Source organism: Panthera uncia, chromosome A2 (assembly GCF_023721935.1).
Source record: "Panthera uncia isolate 11264 chromosome A2, Puncia_PCG_1.0, whole genome shotgun sequence".
NCBI lineage: Eukaryota > Metazoa > Chordata > Mammalia > Carnivora > Felidae > Panthera > Panthera uncia.
Window position 1 is genome coordinate 15,125,918 of NC_064816.1, and position 16,841 is coordinate 15,142,758.

The 16,841-nt window shown below is 49.9% G+C and overlaps 1 protein-coding gene across 2 annotated transcripts in view; it reads right to left on the bottom strand.

Annotated features, from left to right (window-relative positions):
• Window positions 1-15,657, bottom strand: part of LRRC2 (leucine rich repeat containing 2) — a 38,653-nt gene extending 22,996 nt beyond the window's left edge. The window contains exons 1-2 of one of the 2 annotated variants that reach the window (XM_049640331.1): window positions 15,492-15,653; window positions 4,891-5,034 (exon numbers count right to left, since the gene is read on the bottom strand). In XM_049640331.1, the coding sequence (XP_049496288.1) occupies window positions 4,891-5,015 (125 nt within the window). In that variant the 5' untranslated portion in view covers window positions 5,016-5,034; window positions 15,492-15,653. Of the gene's footprint in view, window positions 1-4,890; window positions 5,035-15,491 lie in introns of both variants that reach the window. The other variant, XM_049640330.1, reaches the window with a different exon arrangement.
• Window positions 15,658-16,841: the final 1,184 nt, after the last annotated feature.

Sequence of the window (16,841 nt, forward strand, 5' to 3'; positions counted from 1 at the left end):
ACAATCCTTCTTTCCCACTCCACCCCACCCCCGTTCTCTGTTGAACCCCCTTCACTCGCCATCACGGTTCTTTAGAAACTATTCCCAAGGTCATCATGACCTCCATTTTGCCAGACCCAGCGGTCAAATCCAGTCCTCATCTTCGCGGACCCATCTGCAACATTTGACACAGCCCTTCCTCCCCGGTGAAGCCTGACTGTCATTTGGCTCCCAGGACCCCTCTCTCTGCTGACTCCACTCCTGCCTCTCCAGTGACTGGGCTGCCTCCCCCCACCCCCCATCTCTTCCCAACCTCCAAATCTCCAAGGGCCCAACACCCAGCCCTTGGGCCTCTTCTCATCTCTCTCTACACTCATTCTTTGGCTGTCTTTCAGTCTCATGGCTTTAAATATATCTGTATGCTATTGATGATCAGTTCTGTTTCTCTAGCCAAGACTTCCTCCCTGAATCCAGCCTCTTTGCCTCCCCTGGAGCTTCACCTGTATGTCTAAAAGGCGTCCTGCAATCAACATGTTCCAGACCAAACTCCCAATCCTCACCCTAAAACCTGCCTGTGCCCCATTAAAGCTGTAAAACCCTTCCAGAGACTCTGGCTAAAAACCTCAGGGCTCATCATTGGCTCTGTGCTTTTTTCATACCTCGTAGCAAATCCGTCAAGGGATGTGATCGGTTCTACGAGAATCCGCACGCCTCACCGCCTTCCCTGCTTCCATTCTTGCCCATGTCACCATCATCTCCTTGCAGGCACCACTGTTGTCCCCTCTACGGTCCAAATGCACCCAGCGGTTCGAGTAAGCCCATCACAATGTCCCCGATTCCTCATCTCACACAGCAAAGCAATGTCCTACCGCACCGACAAGGCCCTGCAGGTCTGTGCCGTCACCTTGCCTGTCTGGCCACTGCACAGTCACTTGCTTTTTCTGGCCCGCACGCTGGCCCCCTTGCTCTCCCTTGAACACCCACGCCAACGCATGCCTCAGTATTCACATTGCTGTTGTGTCTGCCTGGAACATTCGTTCCTGGATTTCTGCAGAGCTGGATCCCCAGGTTTCTGTGCAGACTTTTTGGTCTTTCAAAACCTCTTTGGGTATCATTGGAGTTTCCAACTTGCCATTAAGCTGAGAGAAAGGGGAGTGTTTGAGAAAAGTATTTCGCCGATGGCCCTGGCTGGCCCTGCTGCCACCCTACCCAGGTCCTAGTCACTGAGCTGAGCTGAGGATAAGCACTCAGCAACCAAGTAGGTAGGGCTTCAGGTTCTACAAAGAAGTCTATACATAATGCAATAAAAGCAACAAACTTAAAAATACCCGCACATGGAGAGAGATGAATTTAATCCTGGGGGAAAGTGATGGGATTGGCTTGGGATTGTTACTTTTCATGATTAGCTCTTCTGTATAATGTAAATATTTTAATACCTGTGATAAAAAGAAATGCAAATACCTGCCCACAGATTTAGATCTGATTGTAGCAGTCAGGGATGTGGGGCAGACCCTGGGTCTAAGACATGCTCCCTGAACGAATAGAAGAAATTGCCCGAATTGCCAACGAGCAATAGTACAGCCATCGCCAGGTCTTGGGTTCACCAAGTACTTTTCAGGCTAATGCCTCCAGCTTTTCTACCCTCATTTCTTAGACCAAACCTGAAGGGATGCCCTGCCAATGTAATGAAATGATGCCCGTTAAGCCCTACAGAATACACCCTTCCTATATTACACATTACAAACCAACGTAAGTAGCTCACATATTTTGGTACAGGCAACATAAAAAGGAGAAAAAAGGATATCAGACAGATTTCATTAAAAATAATCATTTACCATGGGGCGCCTGGGTGGCTCAGTCGGTTAAGCATCCAGCTCTTGATTTCAGCTCAGGTCATGATCTCATGGTTTGTGAGTTCCAGCCCCATGTCGGGCTCTGTGCTGACAGTGGGGAGCCTGCTTGGGACTCTCTCTCTCTCTTGCTCTCTCTCTGTTCCTCCCCTGCTTGTGCGCGTGCTCTCTCTCTCTCTCTCTCTCTCTCGCTCTCAGAATAAATAAACAGACTTTAAAAAGTAAGCATATACCAAATCTTTTTTGGATTTCTTTTTATTTTTTTTTAATTTTTTTAAAATGTTTATTTATTGTTGAGAGAGAAAGAGAGAGATAATGCAAGCAGGGGAAGGGCAGAGAGAGAGAGGGAGACCCAGAATCCAAAACAGGCTCCAGGCTCTGAGCCGTCAGCACAGAGCCCGATGCAGGGCTCGAACCCACGAACCGTGAGATCATGGCCTGACCCAAAGTCGGACACTTAACTGACTGAGCCACCCAGGTGCCCCATTTGGACTTCTTTTTAAATATTTTATGTCTCATTCCCTCCAAAACCTCATAAGAATATGAGCCCTTGTTTAGTGAGAGTCAAGGTGAACATATAAACCTTTTTTAATTCCATTCCCTTCCTTGAGAGTAATTCAAATAAGTAAGCTGTCTAGCATAATATATAGAGTTGTCGAATCACTATGTCATACACCTGAAGCTAATGTGACATAGCGTGCCAGTTACACTTCAATAATAAAAAAAAATCCGATGGGGAAAAAAGATCAAATGAGATCAATAAACTGTCATTGTCTTTACACTTTATCACCCATATAATTGAATAACCTTCCCCCTGAATCAATTTTAATAGAACGTCAAATAAGAGCCAAACACATTAAACAATGCCCTTAGGGTCCTACTAATTAAATCGATCACGTGCAAACAAAATGTTGCAAGGAGCCTCGTTGGATGAGGAAATCATCCCTCGGAGCCTGACAGCGACTCCTCTCTTTCTCTCCATCAGTGATTGGATTTCATTCAGGTAGTGATATTCTGTATTACGTCTCTACTTATAACTTCTAAGTTTTGATACATGCTTCATGGAACAAATCCAGTCTTACAAAATAAAGTACCATGAAGGGAGGTCACAGAGCAAGCCGCAGGGTTTGGCCTGTTTTCGTGAAATTAAATTAACCAGATAATTGCCTCTTACGATAAGGCATTCATCAGTTTTTCGACGTGTTAACGTCCCCGCAGGAAACAGATCTTGAGAGACTCAAGATTAACCTTCAGATAGTATTAATAATCACAGTATGAATCATATGATGGAAACTCAGCTACCTGCATAAAAAGGTAAATTTACCACCTGTTTTGCAGGTCTTGGGAAACCAAGAAGCTTCCTCCTTGAACATCTACGTTCCTCCCTCCACCATCTCCACTTCCCCCTCACCTGCCCAGCCAGTTGGATGGCTCTTTTTCTTATCTTGAGCTAGAAAAGCCTAACAAATCCCTAAAAGGTTTTCTGTTCTTAGGACAAGATAGGACACAGCACAAGCCCAATGACCCCAAGCCCAATTCAAGGCCTACCTGGGGCACAAGAGACATGCGCACCTGTTCATGAAGGCATTTAGCACCACAATGAACGACAGAGTCCAAGAGGCAAACACCACTCCAAAGCAACTGGGAGAAGACTCTGTGGACCCCAGCTCTCTGAAGATGGTTCCTGCTCCCTTAGAATCCTCGGGGGGGGGGGGTTACATCAGCTACAGACACTTTCCCCAAAACCCCCAGGGCTTGGGTCCCCATTCAGCAAGTTGTCCTACCCTAGGGTAACCCCAGATGCTAGGAGGGAGGAGGAGGGAGGAGAAAAACAGAGCTGAGAGTCACTCTGGGCTCACAGGCCCCTCGTGTAATTCGTGCTAGTGTAGATAATTCGTGCTAGTGTAGAATAGCTCAGACCCATTGATGCCTACTCTGAGGTTCCCGTTCTTAAATTCAAGATTCACATCATATTGGATAACCTCAGACGAGTGCAAGTGAAAAGAACATCCCAACTCTCTGGGATTACAGCACGATGCAGGGGGAAGAGCTTGGCCAAATCCTCCCCTTACCAGCTGTATCAACTCGGGCAAAGTCACTCAGGCCCCAACCACCTCGTCTTCAGACTGGGGATAATGATATCCCCCTGGGACAGCGGTGAGGCTTACAGCCACAGCAGAATTATCAAGCATGGTCAGAACAGGTATTTGTTGTGTCCAAATAGTTCAGAAAAATGGAGAGCCCAGGATAGAGAGACATTGACACCTTACGCATTTTGTTTTTTAGCTTCAGCTGCCAACTTGAGACAGGGTCATGGACCTCCCCCGAAAATGGGTCTGCCCGTCGGAATCCCATTCTGCCTTTCTTAGGTAAGTCACATCCTTAACGCATCAGCCAGGAGCACCGGTTTGGGTTCCTCCGTAGGAAATAAAAAGTACAGACATGCAAATCCACCCACATGCAATCTTTCCAGCTTGTCATACTCAGACTTGCGCAGTGCAGAGTCCATTGTGTGGCTCATATTTTTTGTAAATGTAGTTTTTTCCAAAGCATTCGACTTAATTTCATAGACAAGTAACTCTCTTTCCCTCAGACTTCATGAGTCGACACGAATAGTTAGTCCAATCACATCATCTCAATCGGAGTAAAAAATGCATTGATACAGGGACTCTTATGCAGCCTTCAGTTCAATAGGTGAGGGCTGAGATGGATGAAGGGGAGTGGTCTTGAGCTGCCCCGGGGCATTGTCACAGGGGCCGCCCAGGTGTGGAGAGCATCAGATGGCCTAGTGAGGCCAGCCTGGCAGCCTTCCACCAAGTTCCCTGTGTCGTCCTGGTGCCCAGTACCTCGCCTGGAAGGTATGTGGGTCCTTACGACACTGGGGGTGACTGTTACAGGAATCGAACGTTCACTAGCCAGGCAACAGCGTGACAGCTCTGAGGTCCCATGAGCAAGAGTCACTGACTGAGAAATCCCAGAAGAAAGGCATCCCCCTCCACTATGCTGCCTGCCAAGCCCCCGTGTCCCCGAGAAGCCACAGGCAAGTACAGAAAACACATACTTTTCCAAAGCGCTTTTCTCAAGCCTTTCTGCCTCCTTCTTCTGCCAGGCTTTGTGCTTCTTGACACGAGTTTCCCACAAGGCTCTGACAACAGAAATGTCGAATATGACCACTTTGTGTCCCATTTCGGGCGTGTGAAATTACCTATTTAAGAAACATACGTTATGTCAGCTTTGTACACACACAGAGAAGAAAACAGTTGTAGCATGAACTTTAAAACAAAACACGAGGCGTGCCTGGGTGGCTCCGTCGGTTCAGCATCCAACTCTGGATTTCAGCCCAGGTTATGATCCCAGGGTCATGGGATTGAGCCCCACATTGGATGTGGAGTCCGCTTGAGATTCTCTGTCTCTGTCTGTCTCTGTCTCTCTTGTCTCCCTCTGTCCCTCTCCCCCGTTCACACACACACACTCTCTCTAAAATTAAAAAAAAATTTTTTTAATGAATGAATCAATTCTCTTAAGCAATGATGAAATGCCTGTTACTTCCAGGATGGCAGTTTGCTAATGTTCTTAAAGCCTGATCATACTCTGGGAAAGTCAAGTTCAACATCACCCTTCAAGCATCTCTTCTAGAAGTTCACACTTCTGCCCTTGCCTCTCAGCTGAATTGTGGGTTCCCAGAGCCCCCTGGGCATTCCTTCCTCAAGCCTCATGGTTCTGCCTTCTACTGAATTTCTAGCAACTAATCTTCCCACAGGTTGGAACATACTCAAAGGGAAGTTCGTGAGTTAATCAGAACACACACACACACACACACACACACACACACACACAGCGTGTCAGCTGGCCAATAGCAGGGCTGTTGAATACTCTCTGCTCCAGTTCCAGATGCTTCTAAATGGCAGTCAGTGGGGATACAACACCAAATATTTAATCTTCTGACTCAGCTGTTTCCTCGCCATAAATGGCCTGCCAGTCCGGGGGCGGGGGTGGGGACGCAGCTTTCGTCTGTGCAGCCGAGCTCTGAGGAGCCGTAATTTCTGTCTAACGAGCTGAAAATGCTGGCCCCAATTTATTTCCATCTTTCCCTTCATTTCTGGCATCTGGGACTGTCTTTGGTCTCCCTTAAAACTCTTTTACCTACAGGAGATTTCTGATTCACGTGCAAACGGTGCACGTCTTTGTACGGACATGTTTTCGGTTCTCTTGGGTAACTACGTGGGAGCGGCTTTTGGAGGGTCGTCTGATAACTAACTGTGTGTTTAACCTTTTTAGGAACCGCGGGACTCTTTTCCAAAGCAGCTTCATCATCTTACGGCCCCAGCAGCCTTGCTTGGGGCTCCAGGGTCTTCACATCCTCTCCACACTCGTTCTTCTGTTTTCTTCCATCAGAGCCGTCCCAGTGGATGGGAAGTGCTATCTAGTTGTTTTGATCTGCATTTGCCTGACAGCTAATGATGTTGATCGAACACCTTTCTATGTGCCTGTTGGCTCTCATTATACCTTCCTGGGACAAATGTCTCTTCAGATCCTTTGCCAATTTTTCAATTGGGCCATTTGTCTTTTTATTGTTGACTTGTCATAAATACTTCTTTATATATTCTAAACGCAGGTCCTTCGTCACATAGATGATTTGCAAAACTTTTCTCCTGTGTTCGGAGTTGTTTTTTCAGTTTCTCAATTCCATCCTTTTACTTTTAACCTAAGTACGTATATGGTTATATTTGATGTGAGATTTTGCAGCTAGAATCTTTTGTTTTTGTTTTCTGTTTTTTGTTGGTAGGCTGCATACCCAATGTGGGGCTCGAACTCACAACCCTGAGATCAAGAGTCGCATGCTCCACCGACTGAGCCAGCCAGGCTCCCCTGTAGACAGAATCTTGTCGGATCATTTATTTAGACACACTCCAACAGTGTCTTTTAATTGGTGTGTTTGGGCAATTTACATTTAATATAATGCCCGATACTTTGCGTTTAGGTCTACATTCGTTTATTACCCGATTTCTGCATGACCCCTCCTTTGTTTTCCTCTTTACACCTTGCTGCCTTCTTTTGTGTTTCACGCCTTCTAGTATTCAATTTAGCTTCTCTACTGTGTTTTTGACTATGTTTCTCTGTGTCCTTCCTCTTCGTTTTCATGGTTGCCCTCCGGAGGATCAACTCTGGCTTCACTTCTTATCTCGGTCTATCAGAAACAACATTTCACCACTGATAGCGAACCATAGACACCTGACTCCCACCAAGGTTCCCCTAGGCTCTCTCGCCTTTGTGCTGCGGTTTTCCCATGCACCGAACCTGTCAGTGTTCTATTTTTGGCTTCCAATCATGAAACTTATGTTAAAGAATGCACAAGGAGGACGCGAGCCCATCACGTCTACCCTGATATGTACCATATCTGTTGTTCCTCCCACATTCCTGTGGTCCCATGTCCCCTCAGACAGGGGATGTCTGCTGATAAATGTTCCGTCCTCCCCCATCTGAATATCTCGTTTTCACCTTTACCCTGAAGATTGTGTTGGCTGCCTCTGGAACCCTGAGATAATGCTTTTTCTTCAGCACCGTATAGACACTGTGCCTGTGTCTTCCGGCCTCCGTGGTTTCCCAGGAGAAATGTGCAGTTGTTGGAACCATAATTCTCACCAAGGTGACACATCATCATTCTCTCACAACTTTTCTAGAGCTTTCCCTTGTCTTGGGTTTTCCTCGGTTTAATTATGATGAATCCGGGCATGGATTTCTTTGAGTTTATCCCGTGTGGGATTTGCCTTGCTCCTCTGGTCAGGAGGTTTGATCTGTTGCCAAACTGGGGGATTTTCAGATCTGTCCCAAACTGGGGGATCTGTTGCCAAACTGGGGGAAAATCTTCAAAGATTTTCTTCTGCCCTGCCCTCTTTCTCCCTTCCTTCTGAGACTCCGGCAACACAAATATGAGCCCTTTCACTATCGTTTCGTGGATTCTTGAGGCCGTTCATTCTTTATAAATTTCTTTCCCCCTTTTTTCTCAGGTTGGTATTATCCAGCAACCCATCTTCAAACGTCCCACCTCTTCCCTATATCATATCATCTCCAATTACGTTTATGAGCCTATCCAGGGAATATTTTATTTCAGTGATGGCCTATTTTATTTCTCAAGGTTCCATTTGGTTCTCTATAGCTTCTGTGTCTTTGCTGATACTTTCTACCTCTCCATTCACACCAGAGGGCAGAGGGAGAGTACCCCAGAAAGGGCAAAACTTGGAAGGGCTTCAGACCTCGCTTTCGTTGTCGAAAGCAATGAAAGTTTTCTCCACCCTCTGGGGCCTGTAACTCCTCTGATCAGAATGGAAGGATCCCCTTTCTCCAAGCTTTGGGTGACCGAGGTCCTCTGCTATCAACCTTCCCTGTCCCTCCTGTTACTGCAGAATCCTTTGGGGGCTGAGACGTGACAGGATGGGGAAAAGAAGAACAGGGATTTGCCCCCACTCTCTGAGCACTGGGAGTCCCCTTTTCTATTCCTGGAGCACGACTAGGAACCGTTGTGCCCAATTCTGGGCTCCAGGCTGCCTTGGGTCCAGGCTGCGGAACACTGGAGGGGAAAATGGGAAACACACCTCAGGTTCCTGGTACTTGGAATTCTGGTGTCTTTCTCTGATCCTCTTGCAATCAGTTACTTTTCAGAGTCTTCATATTCCATGTATTCCGTCTGGGTTTTATGGAGCTGCCTTTGGTGGGAGAGACACAGCAGAGTATGCCTAACTCCATCTCACCCAGAACCAGAAACCGCTGCATTTAATTTGTCTTCTATCAGTTTCCTTACTGTCATCTTCAGGTCCGGAGCGCCTAAGCTACCAAGGGCTTAAGGTTTTGGTTTTTGACAAAAAAAAAAAAAAAAAAAGTTTCCATTAAAACATGCGAGGCACCAGCCTACAAACGAGAGCAAAGGCCCCCTCCTGAAACGGAGAAAAATTCAAAAGAGAGAAAGAACCAGATAGACTTTGAGGCGATCTCTACACATAAACCAAGTCTACACGGAAAAACAAAGCAAAAAGGGGGTGCCTGGGTGGCTCAGTTGGTTGAGCGTCCGACTTCAGCTCAGGTCATGATCTCATGGTTTGTGAGTTTGAGCCCCGCGTCGGGCTCTGTGCTGACAGCTCCGAGCCTGGAGCCTGCTTCAGATTCTGCGTCTCCTCTCTCTCCGCTCCTCCCCCACTCATGCCCTGTCTCTGTCTCAAAACTAAAAATAAAACATTAAAAAAATATATTAAAAGCAAAGCAAAAACCAAAGTAAAGGGAACTTTCTGAGCAGCGTGGACAGCCCAGGCAGTCAAGGGTACTTAAAGCTGAAGGACAGCGTGTGTGCTCTAGATCAACCAGCCGTGACTCGGCCTCTATTGCTGAGTGTCTGTCATTTTCTTAGACCAGCAAATCCTTGGGGAGTAGCCAGATCTGTACCTTAATTGCCCATGCATTAAAACACAAAACCAAGAACCATTGCTCGTTAGTTTCCATGCATTCATTTGGAGAAATATGATTCAAATTTGCGTCTTAGAGGAATGGTCTCTTCTTGATCCTTTGGGTTCTATTTTTAAATGGTTGTAAATCAGTGTTAGCGTCAGTGTTTTGGTGGGAAAGAGTATATCCTGTCTGCCATCCAACCACGTTCCCCATTTCCCCTGCGTCTTGCAAAGCAGTGAAGGACGTTCTAGTCTTCAGTTAAGAGGGTTTTGAATGTGCCGGGATTTTAGGTCAAGATCTTGCCGGTGAGACGTTCTGTTTGCAAATGCGTGTGACAAAATGTGGAAGCTCTAAGAATAGTAAGAGATGACCACATTCGCTAGGGGTCTACACATAATGTGAAATCCGGGGAAGCTAAGAAATACCAACGCCTGAAGGACGTGTCCAGCCCAGCCCCTGGTGTCCTGTGCGGGCCAGGGCAGCACGGAGGCCTCCCTAAACAACCGGACAGGTTCAAAGTTAACCCTTCAGAGACTAGCTCTACGGATGGGTGCCAGATCCAAGAAGCGGTTTTACAACACAGCCCATGAGTCATTGAAGGACAGGTAGGAGACCCTCCATCCAGGGACAAAGCCACTTTGGGGGGGCAGAAAGCAGGCAGATGTCAGGGACCCATGCAGGTGACAGTCACTCAGCAGGTTCAGGAAAGAGAGCCGGTCTCAGGAAAGAGAGACAAAGCTAATCTCTTCTTTGTAGCATGAGTTCTAGTCAACACAACCTTTCCTGCAAATACGTAAAATGTAATTTCCTGAGCATTAACTTTCTCCAGAACTATAGAAATAGCACCATGGTAAACTCTACCAAAACTGGAGTACAGACAAAAATTCACCTCTACAGGATCCAGTCTGAGAGACCCTCCTTTCAAAGAAAGCAATATCCTCCTAGAGAAATCTCCACATCCGAGTAGACTGTCCTGAGGCACCATAAGAAACACAGGGCTTTAGCGTGAGCCCTCACTGAGTTTTACAGCAAAGATTCACGAATCCAAGAAGACGCCTGATCCCAGTTCCCTGCTGGAGATCTGGCTTTGCATGGTTACAGCAGAATCATAAGGGAACACAGATCCCTAGATTTGGGCTACATGGTCCGCAGCCACAGGGCATCTTCCCGACAAGAAACCACATGGGACTAGAAGAGAGCAGAGGATAACCATGACGTCACTCATGGCAACAGAAAGGACACTGGGACAGAGTGTCGTCAGGCTCATTTGTGTACCTCTCTTGGTGTCCCGGGTCCTGAGCAAAAACGTCAACAATCAGAGACTCTCCAAGTTTGGATTCCTAGTGGAAAGGAAAATTCCTCCCGAAAAATCTTTCGCTTTGCTCTAGGGGTCAGCAAACCTTTTCAGGAAAGGGCAAGAGAGTAAATGCTATAGGCTTCACGGGCCAACCGGCAAAATGGAAAATATTATGTAGGCGCTTACATAACAAAAGAGAAAGCTCCTGGCCTGCCCCTCCCGGCTGACTTGGCCGTGGGCTCCCCGGAGCCTTGAGCTTGCTTCCATGTTTTGTGATCAGTTGCCACCTGCTGGAGACATACTCAGGACAAGAGCCACTGGCCCAAGAGGGAAAGGCCCCAGCAGGCCAGCACGCGGAAGGACAGGGAACAGGGACCTGCTGTGCTCAGTTTCCCTTCCGGCCCCTGTGACGCCCAGATGCTGGTCTGTCCTTCTCTCCTCTGTGTCAGCTCAGGTTGGGTAGCTGGCTGGAGGCTAGATGGACTTGCTAAGTCACCAGCCCCTGAGCAGAGATTCCATTGCTTGGTGCCTGGCAGTTGCAACCACAGCGGAGTCTCCAACATGTAGGTGGCAACCAGCGTGGGCTTCGGGCAGACGCAAGATACAGCGGGCCAGGCAGACAGGCACTGAGAATGAGGGGAAAGGGGGGGGGGGGGGGGGGGGGGGGGGGGGGACTCCAGCTCGGTCTCCATGGCTCGCAGCACCAGCCCCCTCCAGCAGTGCCCGAACGCCATACAAAAACGTGTGCCAGCCCTGTTTGTGCTTCCCGGCTTCGGTGAACAATAAAATGTATTTTGTTTTGTGGATGTGATGGCTTGCAATTGTACCCACAAATTCCTTGACATTCTTTCCTGTAGAAGGGTGGAGCTTGGGGCGCCTGGGTGGCTCAGTCGTTGAGCATCCGACTTCAGCTCAGGTCACGATCTTGAGGTCTGTGAGTTGGAGCCCCGCGTCGGGCTCTGGGCCGACGGCTGGGAGCCTGGGGCCTGCTTCGGATTCTGAGTCTCCCTGTCTCTCTGCCCCTCCCCTGCTTGTGTTCTGTCTCTGTCTCTGTCTCTCTCTCAAAAATAAAAAATAAACATGAAAAAAATATTTTAAAGGGTAGGGCTTGGGGCCCCTGGGTGGCTCAGTCCATCCGACTGTTGATCTCAGCTCAGGTCGTGATCTCATGGTTCGTGAGTTCAAGCCGCATATCGGGCTCTGCACTGATAGCATGGAGCCTGCTTTGGATTCTTTCTCTCTCTCTCTGCCCCTCCCCTGCTTGTACTCCCTCTTGCTCTCTAAAAAGGGGGGTAGAGTTTCATTCCTCCCCCCGCCCCCCGAGCGTGGGTTGGATTCAGTGACTCGTTTCTAATGAATAAAATGTGGTCAAAGTGATGGCGTGCAGCTTCTGAGACTAAGTCCCACCGGGCACTGCTCTCTCTATCTCTTGGGTCACGCGCTCTGGGGGAAGTCAGCCACCATGTCATGAGGATGTTGAAGCGGCCGAATAGAGAAGCTTCCTACGGGAAGGAGCAGAGGCCCCCTGCCAGCAGCCATGTGAGCAGAAGCTGTCTAAAAGCAGGTCCACCAGCCCCAGTTGAGCCATCAGATAGCAGCAGCCCCAGAAGACATCTTAAGTGCAACTTCACGACAGACCCTGAGCCAGGACCGCTCAGCTAAGCCATTCCTGACCCTCTCAGAGAGAGAGATAATCCGTTTTTTGTACTAAGCTGTTAAGTGTCGGGGCAATTTCTTATGCGGCGATAAATAATGAATACAGCGGACAGTGAAATAAGAGCCACTTAAAAGAACCGGTCTCAATCTACAGCGACCTCTAGGGCCTGGATCGCACCGCTTCCTTGACATATCCCCCTGGATGTCTCCCACATTTCTCGAAGAAACACAACTCCTTTCCAGAGTTACTCACTTGGAATCTATCCGTCCCCGGCCGCCTTAATTCCTCACCTTGACTCCACCGTTACCTGGAGGTCACTCCTTTACGCCTTCTGTGTCCTCACCCCTCCCGCCTTGTGGGCATGAACTCATACACAAACACACACATTCATTCACGCGTCCGATCTATCACCCAAGCCTTAGAGGGCAGGCATTTCTCACCACCGATTAGTGTCACAGCTGGCCCCGGTCGTGCAAAAGCCTTACAGCTGGCGCCCCGACTTCCCACTCACCCACGTCCAATCCATTTGTCACCCAACAGCGAGAGCCATTTTCCGACGAGGGTGAGATCACGCGGCCACCTGGCTCAAGTGCTCCAGAGACTTTCCTTTGGGATGAAGGGGACATCCCAGCCCCTCACAGGGCCCTGGCATGTCCACCCTCGACTGCTCTCCTCCTCAGTGCCTCGGCCTGGACCCCTTCCCTCGTCCACGGAGCTCCCCTGCACCCCATGCCCTGAACTCGGTGTTCTCTCCTTGGCGTGGCCTCTTCCTCTAAGCCAGAGCCCCCTGTTACTTTCTCCCTCAGACTGTTGCTTGTTTACCTCACGGCACACAAGGCAAGTTGAATTGCCCGCTGGTTGGTTGAATTTCGCTTTGTCCGTAGACCGCGCTGAGAAGGACCCCGGTTTGCTGATGGGAGCAGCCCCCTGAGAGGCCCCAGAGGTGGGTTCCGAGTCAGGCGCGTGCCCCGAGAGGTCACCGGGTGAATGATGGTAGCCCTGGGGGGGGGGGGGTGCAGCCAGGGTCCGGCTCCTTGACCTCAATACAGAAACCCTGCATATTGGGCCAGTTCCTTTGCTGTGCATTTCTGTCCTTCGATTCCTGGGAACCCCAAGTAACTGACGTTTGGGGGCGCTTGTCAAATGCAGAAGGGTGAATGTCCCTGCGTCAGAGCTCTCCCCCTGGAGAGGGGAACAGAGGCTCAGAGAGACGGATTTCAGCGCGGCGTGGGGATTTGACGAGGGCGGCTGGATAGACGCTGTGGAGGCGGGTTAGGAGGGAGGCCCTCAAGCGCGCGTGGAGAGTGGGGCTAGGGGAAACGCCACGGGACCCTGAGGAAGGGGAAGGGGACTATCCGTGCAGGTTTGCTTGAGTAATTGTCCACGCTCCCTCTGCAAGCCAGGCACATGAGAATCACTTCGCAGAACCACCCACCGTCCGAGCCAGAGGGCATGACTGGAAAAAACACGTCCCCTAGCACCAGAGCACAAGTCCCCACTCAGAAGACGTATGCCAGCGTTCCAGGTGGGAGGGGGGTGCTTTCTGGTCACCTAGTCCCCTCCCTTCTTGTCAAACAGCAGTCTGGACAGAGAGGGGGCAGGGGGTGGGTAGAGGGCTCACATCTCTGAGAATCTAAGGTGCAGAGGCCGCGGGGGAAGAGACCCCGCAAAGCCCACAGTGCAGGTGCCCAGCCATTCTGGGTGCCAGGCTGGGGGAGGGACAGCGGCAAGTGCGGGGAGGTGGGGAGACAGGGACGGAGCTGAGGTCAGGAGGTCAGCTGAACAGCCATGGGGAGAGGGGCCTGGCCCCTCACCCCGACCTACTCTTCAAACCCCCAGGCCCCCTCTTTCCCTTGGGCAGACCAGCTCCAGACCCTCCACAGCATTCTTCCCAGTGTATCTACCTCGGGAAAAAGACACCTGCCTCAGCCTCACCAGAGCTCAGGGAACAGCCACAACCAGTGGGAATTCTTGGCAACCCCAACGCACGGAAGAGGCAGTAACGTGGCCAACAAGGGGCTTCAGCGTCGCACAAATCCCGTTCTAGGCTTACATAAGACTACTGCCTGGACCCCAGAGCTGACACCCAGAGTGAGTTTTCGGCTAGAAACAGTAGGGCTATGAAGGGCTAAGTGCTCAAGTGAGGTCAGTACCGTCAGGATAGTTCAGCCAAATTCTGAATTAAATGACATCTTACGTCACAGGGTCAGAGTTTCCCTGGGAGCACCCATTGTTTTCCTGGTAACTTGTTACCAGAAAATCCAAGCAGGGAGACAGAGGCCACCGGGCATGGGATTAAGAGGAGTCAGCCTGCTTGGGCTGGGTCCCGCCTCCTCCATTTATGGCTCCGCGCCCCTGAGACAGTCACCTAACCCCTCTGCGCCCCGGTGTACTTCTCTGAACATGGGTTGACAGGGGCACCCAGCTCACGGGACTGGCGACTGGAGCGCATGTGATCATTTCGGTCAAGTGCATAAGAGAGTATTTGGCACCCAGTAAAGCTCCAAAAATGTCAGTGATTTAAAGGAAAAAAAAGAGAAGAGTTGAAGACAGACATCATCCCTTATTAAACATAAGACACAAACCAGGGGTCCGTGAGCACCCGTGGATTCTTGTGCCCAGGGCATGGTCAGCGGAGGTTTTCTGGGAGACGGCCCCAGCCCCTGAGTTTCCAGAGAGGATTTGGTGGAGAAGAGCCGCCAGCACAGCTGAGCCGCTCACAAAGCCAGATGGTTTTCCTCTGGGTCTCCGATCCCTTTCCCACCCTTGCCCTCTCTCTCTGGAGAGCGGGGAGCCAATCCCCAGAAGGAAAGTGTACCCCCCACCCCCAGATGTCAATCATCCCTTTCAGGGCACCGAAGACACAAACAAAGTTGATTTATCTCCCCCTAGACAGCACTTTGGACCGGAACATTTTGAGCTCAGCCGCGGGCACCAGGGCAGTTTCCTGGGAAAGACTCACAAACCAGGAGCAGGAATCTTGGGGACCCCCCCCCCGCCACAGCGGCAGCCTTTCCGGGCACAACCCACCTCTGCCACAGTCTCTCCTTCTCCATTCAGTTCCATTTCTTGCCCTAAAATGCAGATAAATTGCTAATCCACACCCCCCCACCATGTTCCACTGGGGATGTTTGCCAGGGTCCTGCCATGCACGGCACAGTGGGAAAGACATAAACAAGGAGGCACTGCCCCCCAGCCTCCCACCAGCAGGTGCACAAGCCCCCTCGTTCCCATTTCCCCCCACGTCCCCACGCCCACGACGGCCACCTACCCGTGAGAGCGCCGCAGTCCCGGCCCCTGCCCGCTGCCTGCCAGGTGAAATCCGGGCTGTGGAGTATTGTTGACACCCACAGCAGCCACACACACTGGAGCCTCCGGCCTGTGCGCTAACGGGCTATATTTGTCAGTCGAGAATATGATCTGTAGGACATGTGCTGATAAACTATCTATCTATTCTATGTGACTCAGCCCGGCATGAGACAAAACACAGTTCAGAGGGGAGGGCTTGGCCCAGAGCAAACGACGAGCCGGCCAATTCGAGCCCTGTAACCCAGGGTTACCGCGCCTCCCGTACAGACCGTACGGCCTTTTGTACGCTAGCCATCCTGGAGTGCATCGAGCCCAAGAGGCCAGAGAAACAGGGAAGGGGCCCCGTGCTCTTAGCACTCCAAGCTAAGAACCGAACAAAACGGGGGATCAGAAAGGGATAGGAAGGACCCAGGGAAGGTAAAACTGTTTTCCGTGTTTGAAGCCACAGATATCAGAGATCTGGAGTTCCCCTTTTTTTCTTTTAAATTTCCTAAAACAGGGGTGCCTCAGTGGCTCAGTCGGTTAAGCGCCCGAGTCTTGGTTTCGGCTCAGGTCACGATCGTACGATTCGTGAGTTCAAGCCCCGTGTTGGGCTCCACGTTGATGGTGTGGAGCCTGCTTGGGATTCTCTCTCTCTCTCTCTCTCTCTCTGTCCCCCTCTCTCTCTGCCCCTCCCCTGCTCGTGCACTCTCTCTCTCTCTCTCTCTCTCTCTCTCTCAAAATAAATAAATAAACTTAAAAAAATAAATAAATAAATTTCCTAAAACATGTGAATTTGGGTTCTCTTTGGTGATCTTACTAATTGGACAAAGATGCTTTGCTAAGAACCAACACTGTGACAATTTGACAATAAGTTCATCAGGAATTGCTCTCACCTTACTGCATCCCCCACCCCCACATCCCCCCGCCCAGCCCCTACCCCTGCCTGTTCCAAGAGGTCCATATAACCCCCACTTCATGGCCACAGACTCCTCATACACTATCATCCGAAACAGAAAAACACCTTTTGCCTACTATAGACAAGATAATTACAAAATAGTTGGGTTTTGAAAGGACTATTTTCTGTGTGCAACATCTTCTATTTGTTGGCATTTATAATTAAATTATCATTTTATTGGAGTGCCTGGGCGGCTTAGTTGGTTAAGGGTCCGACTTCAGCTCAGGTCATGATCTCACAGTTCGTGAGTTTGAGCCCCTCATCAAGCTCTGTGCTGCCAGCTCAGAGCCTGGAGCCTGCTTCAGATTCTGTGTCTCCCTCTCTCTGCCCCTCCCCTGCTCACACCCTGTCTGTCTCTCAAAAACAAATAAACAT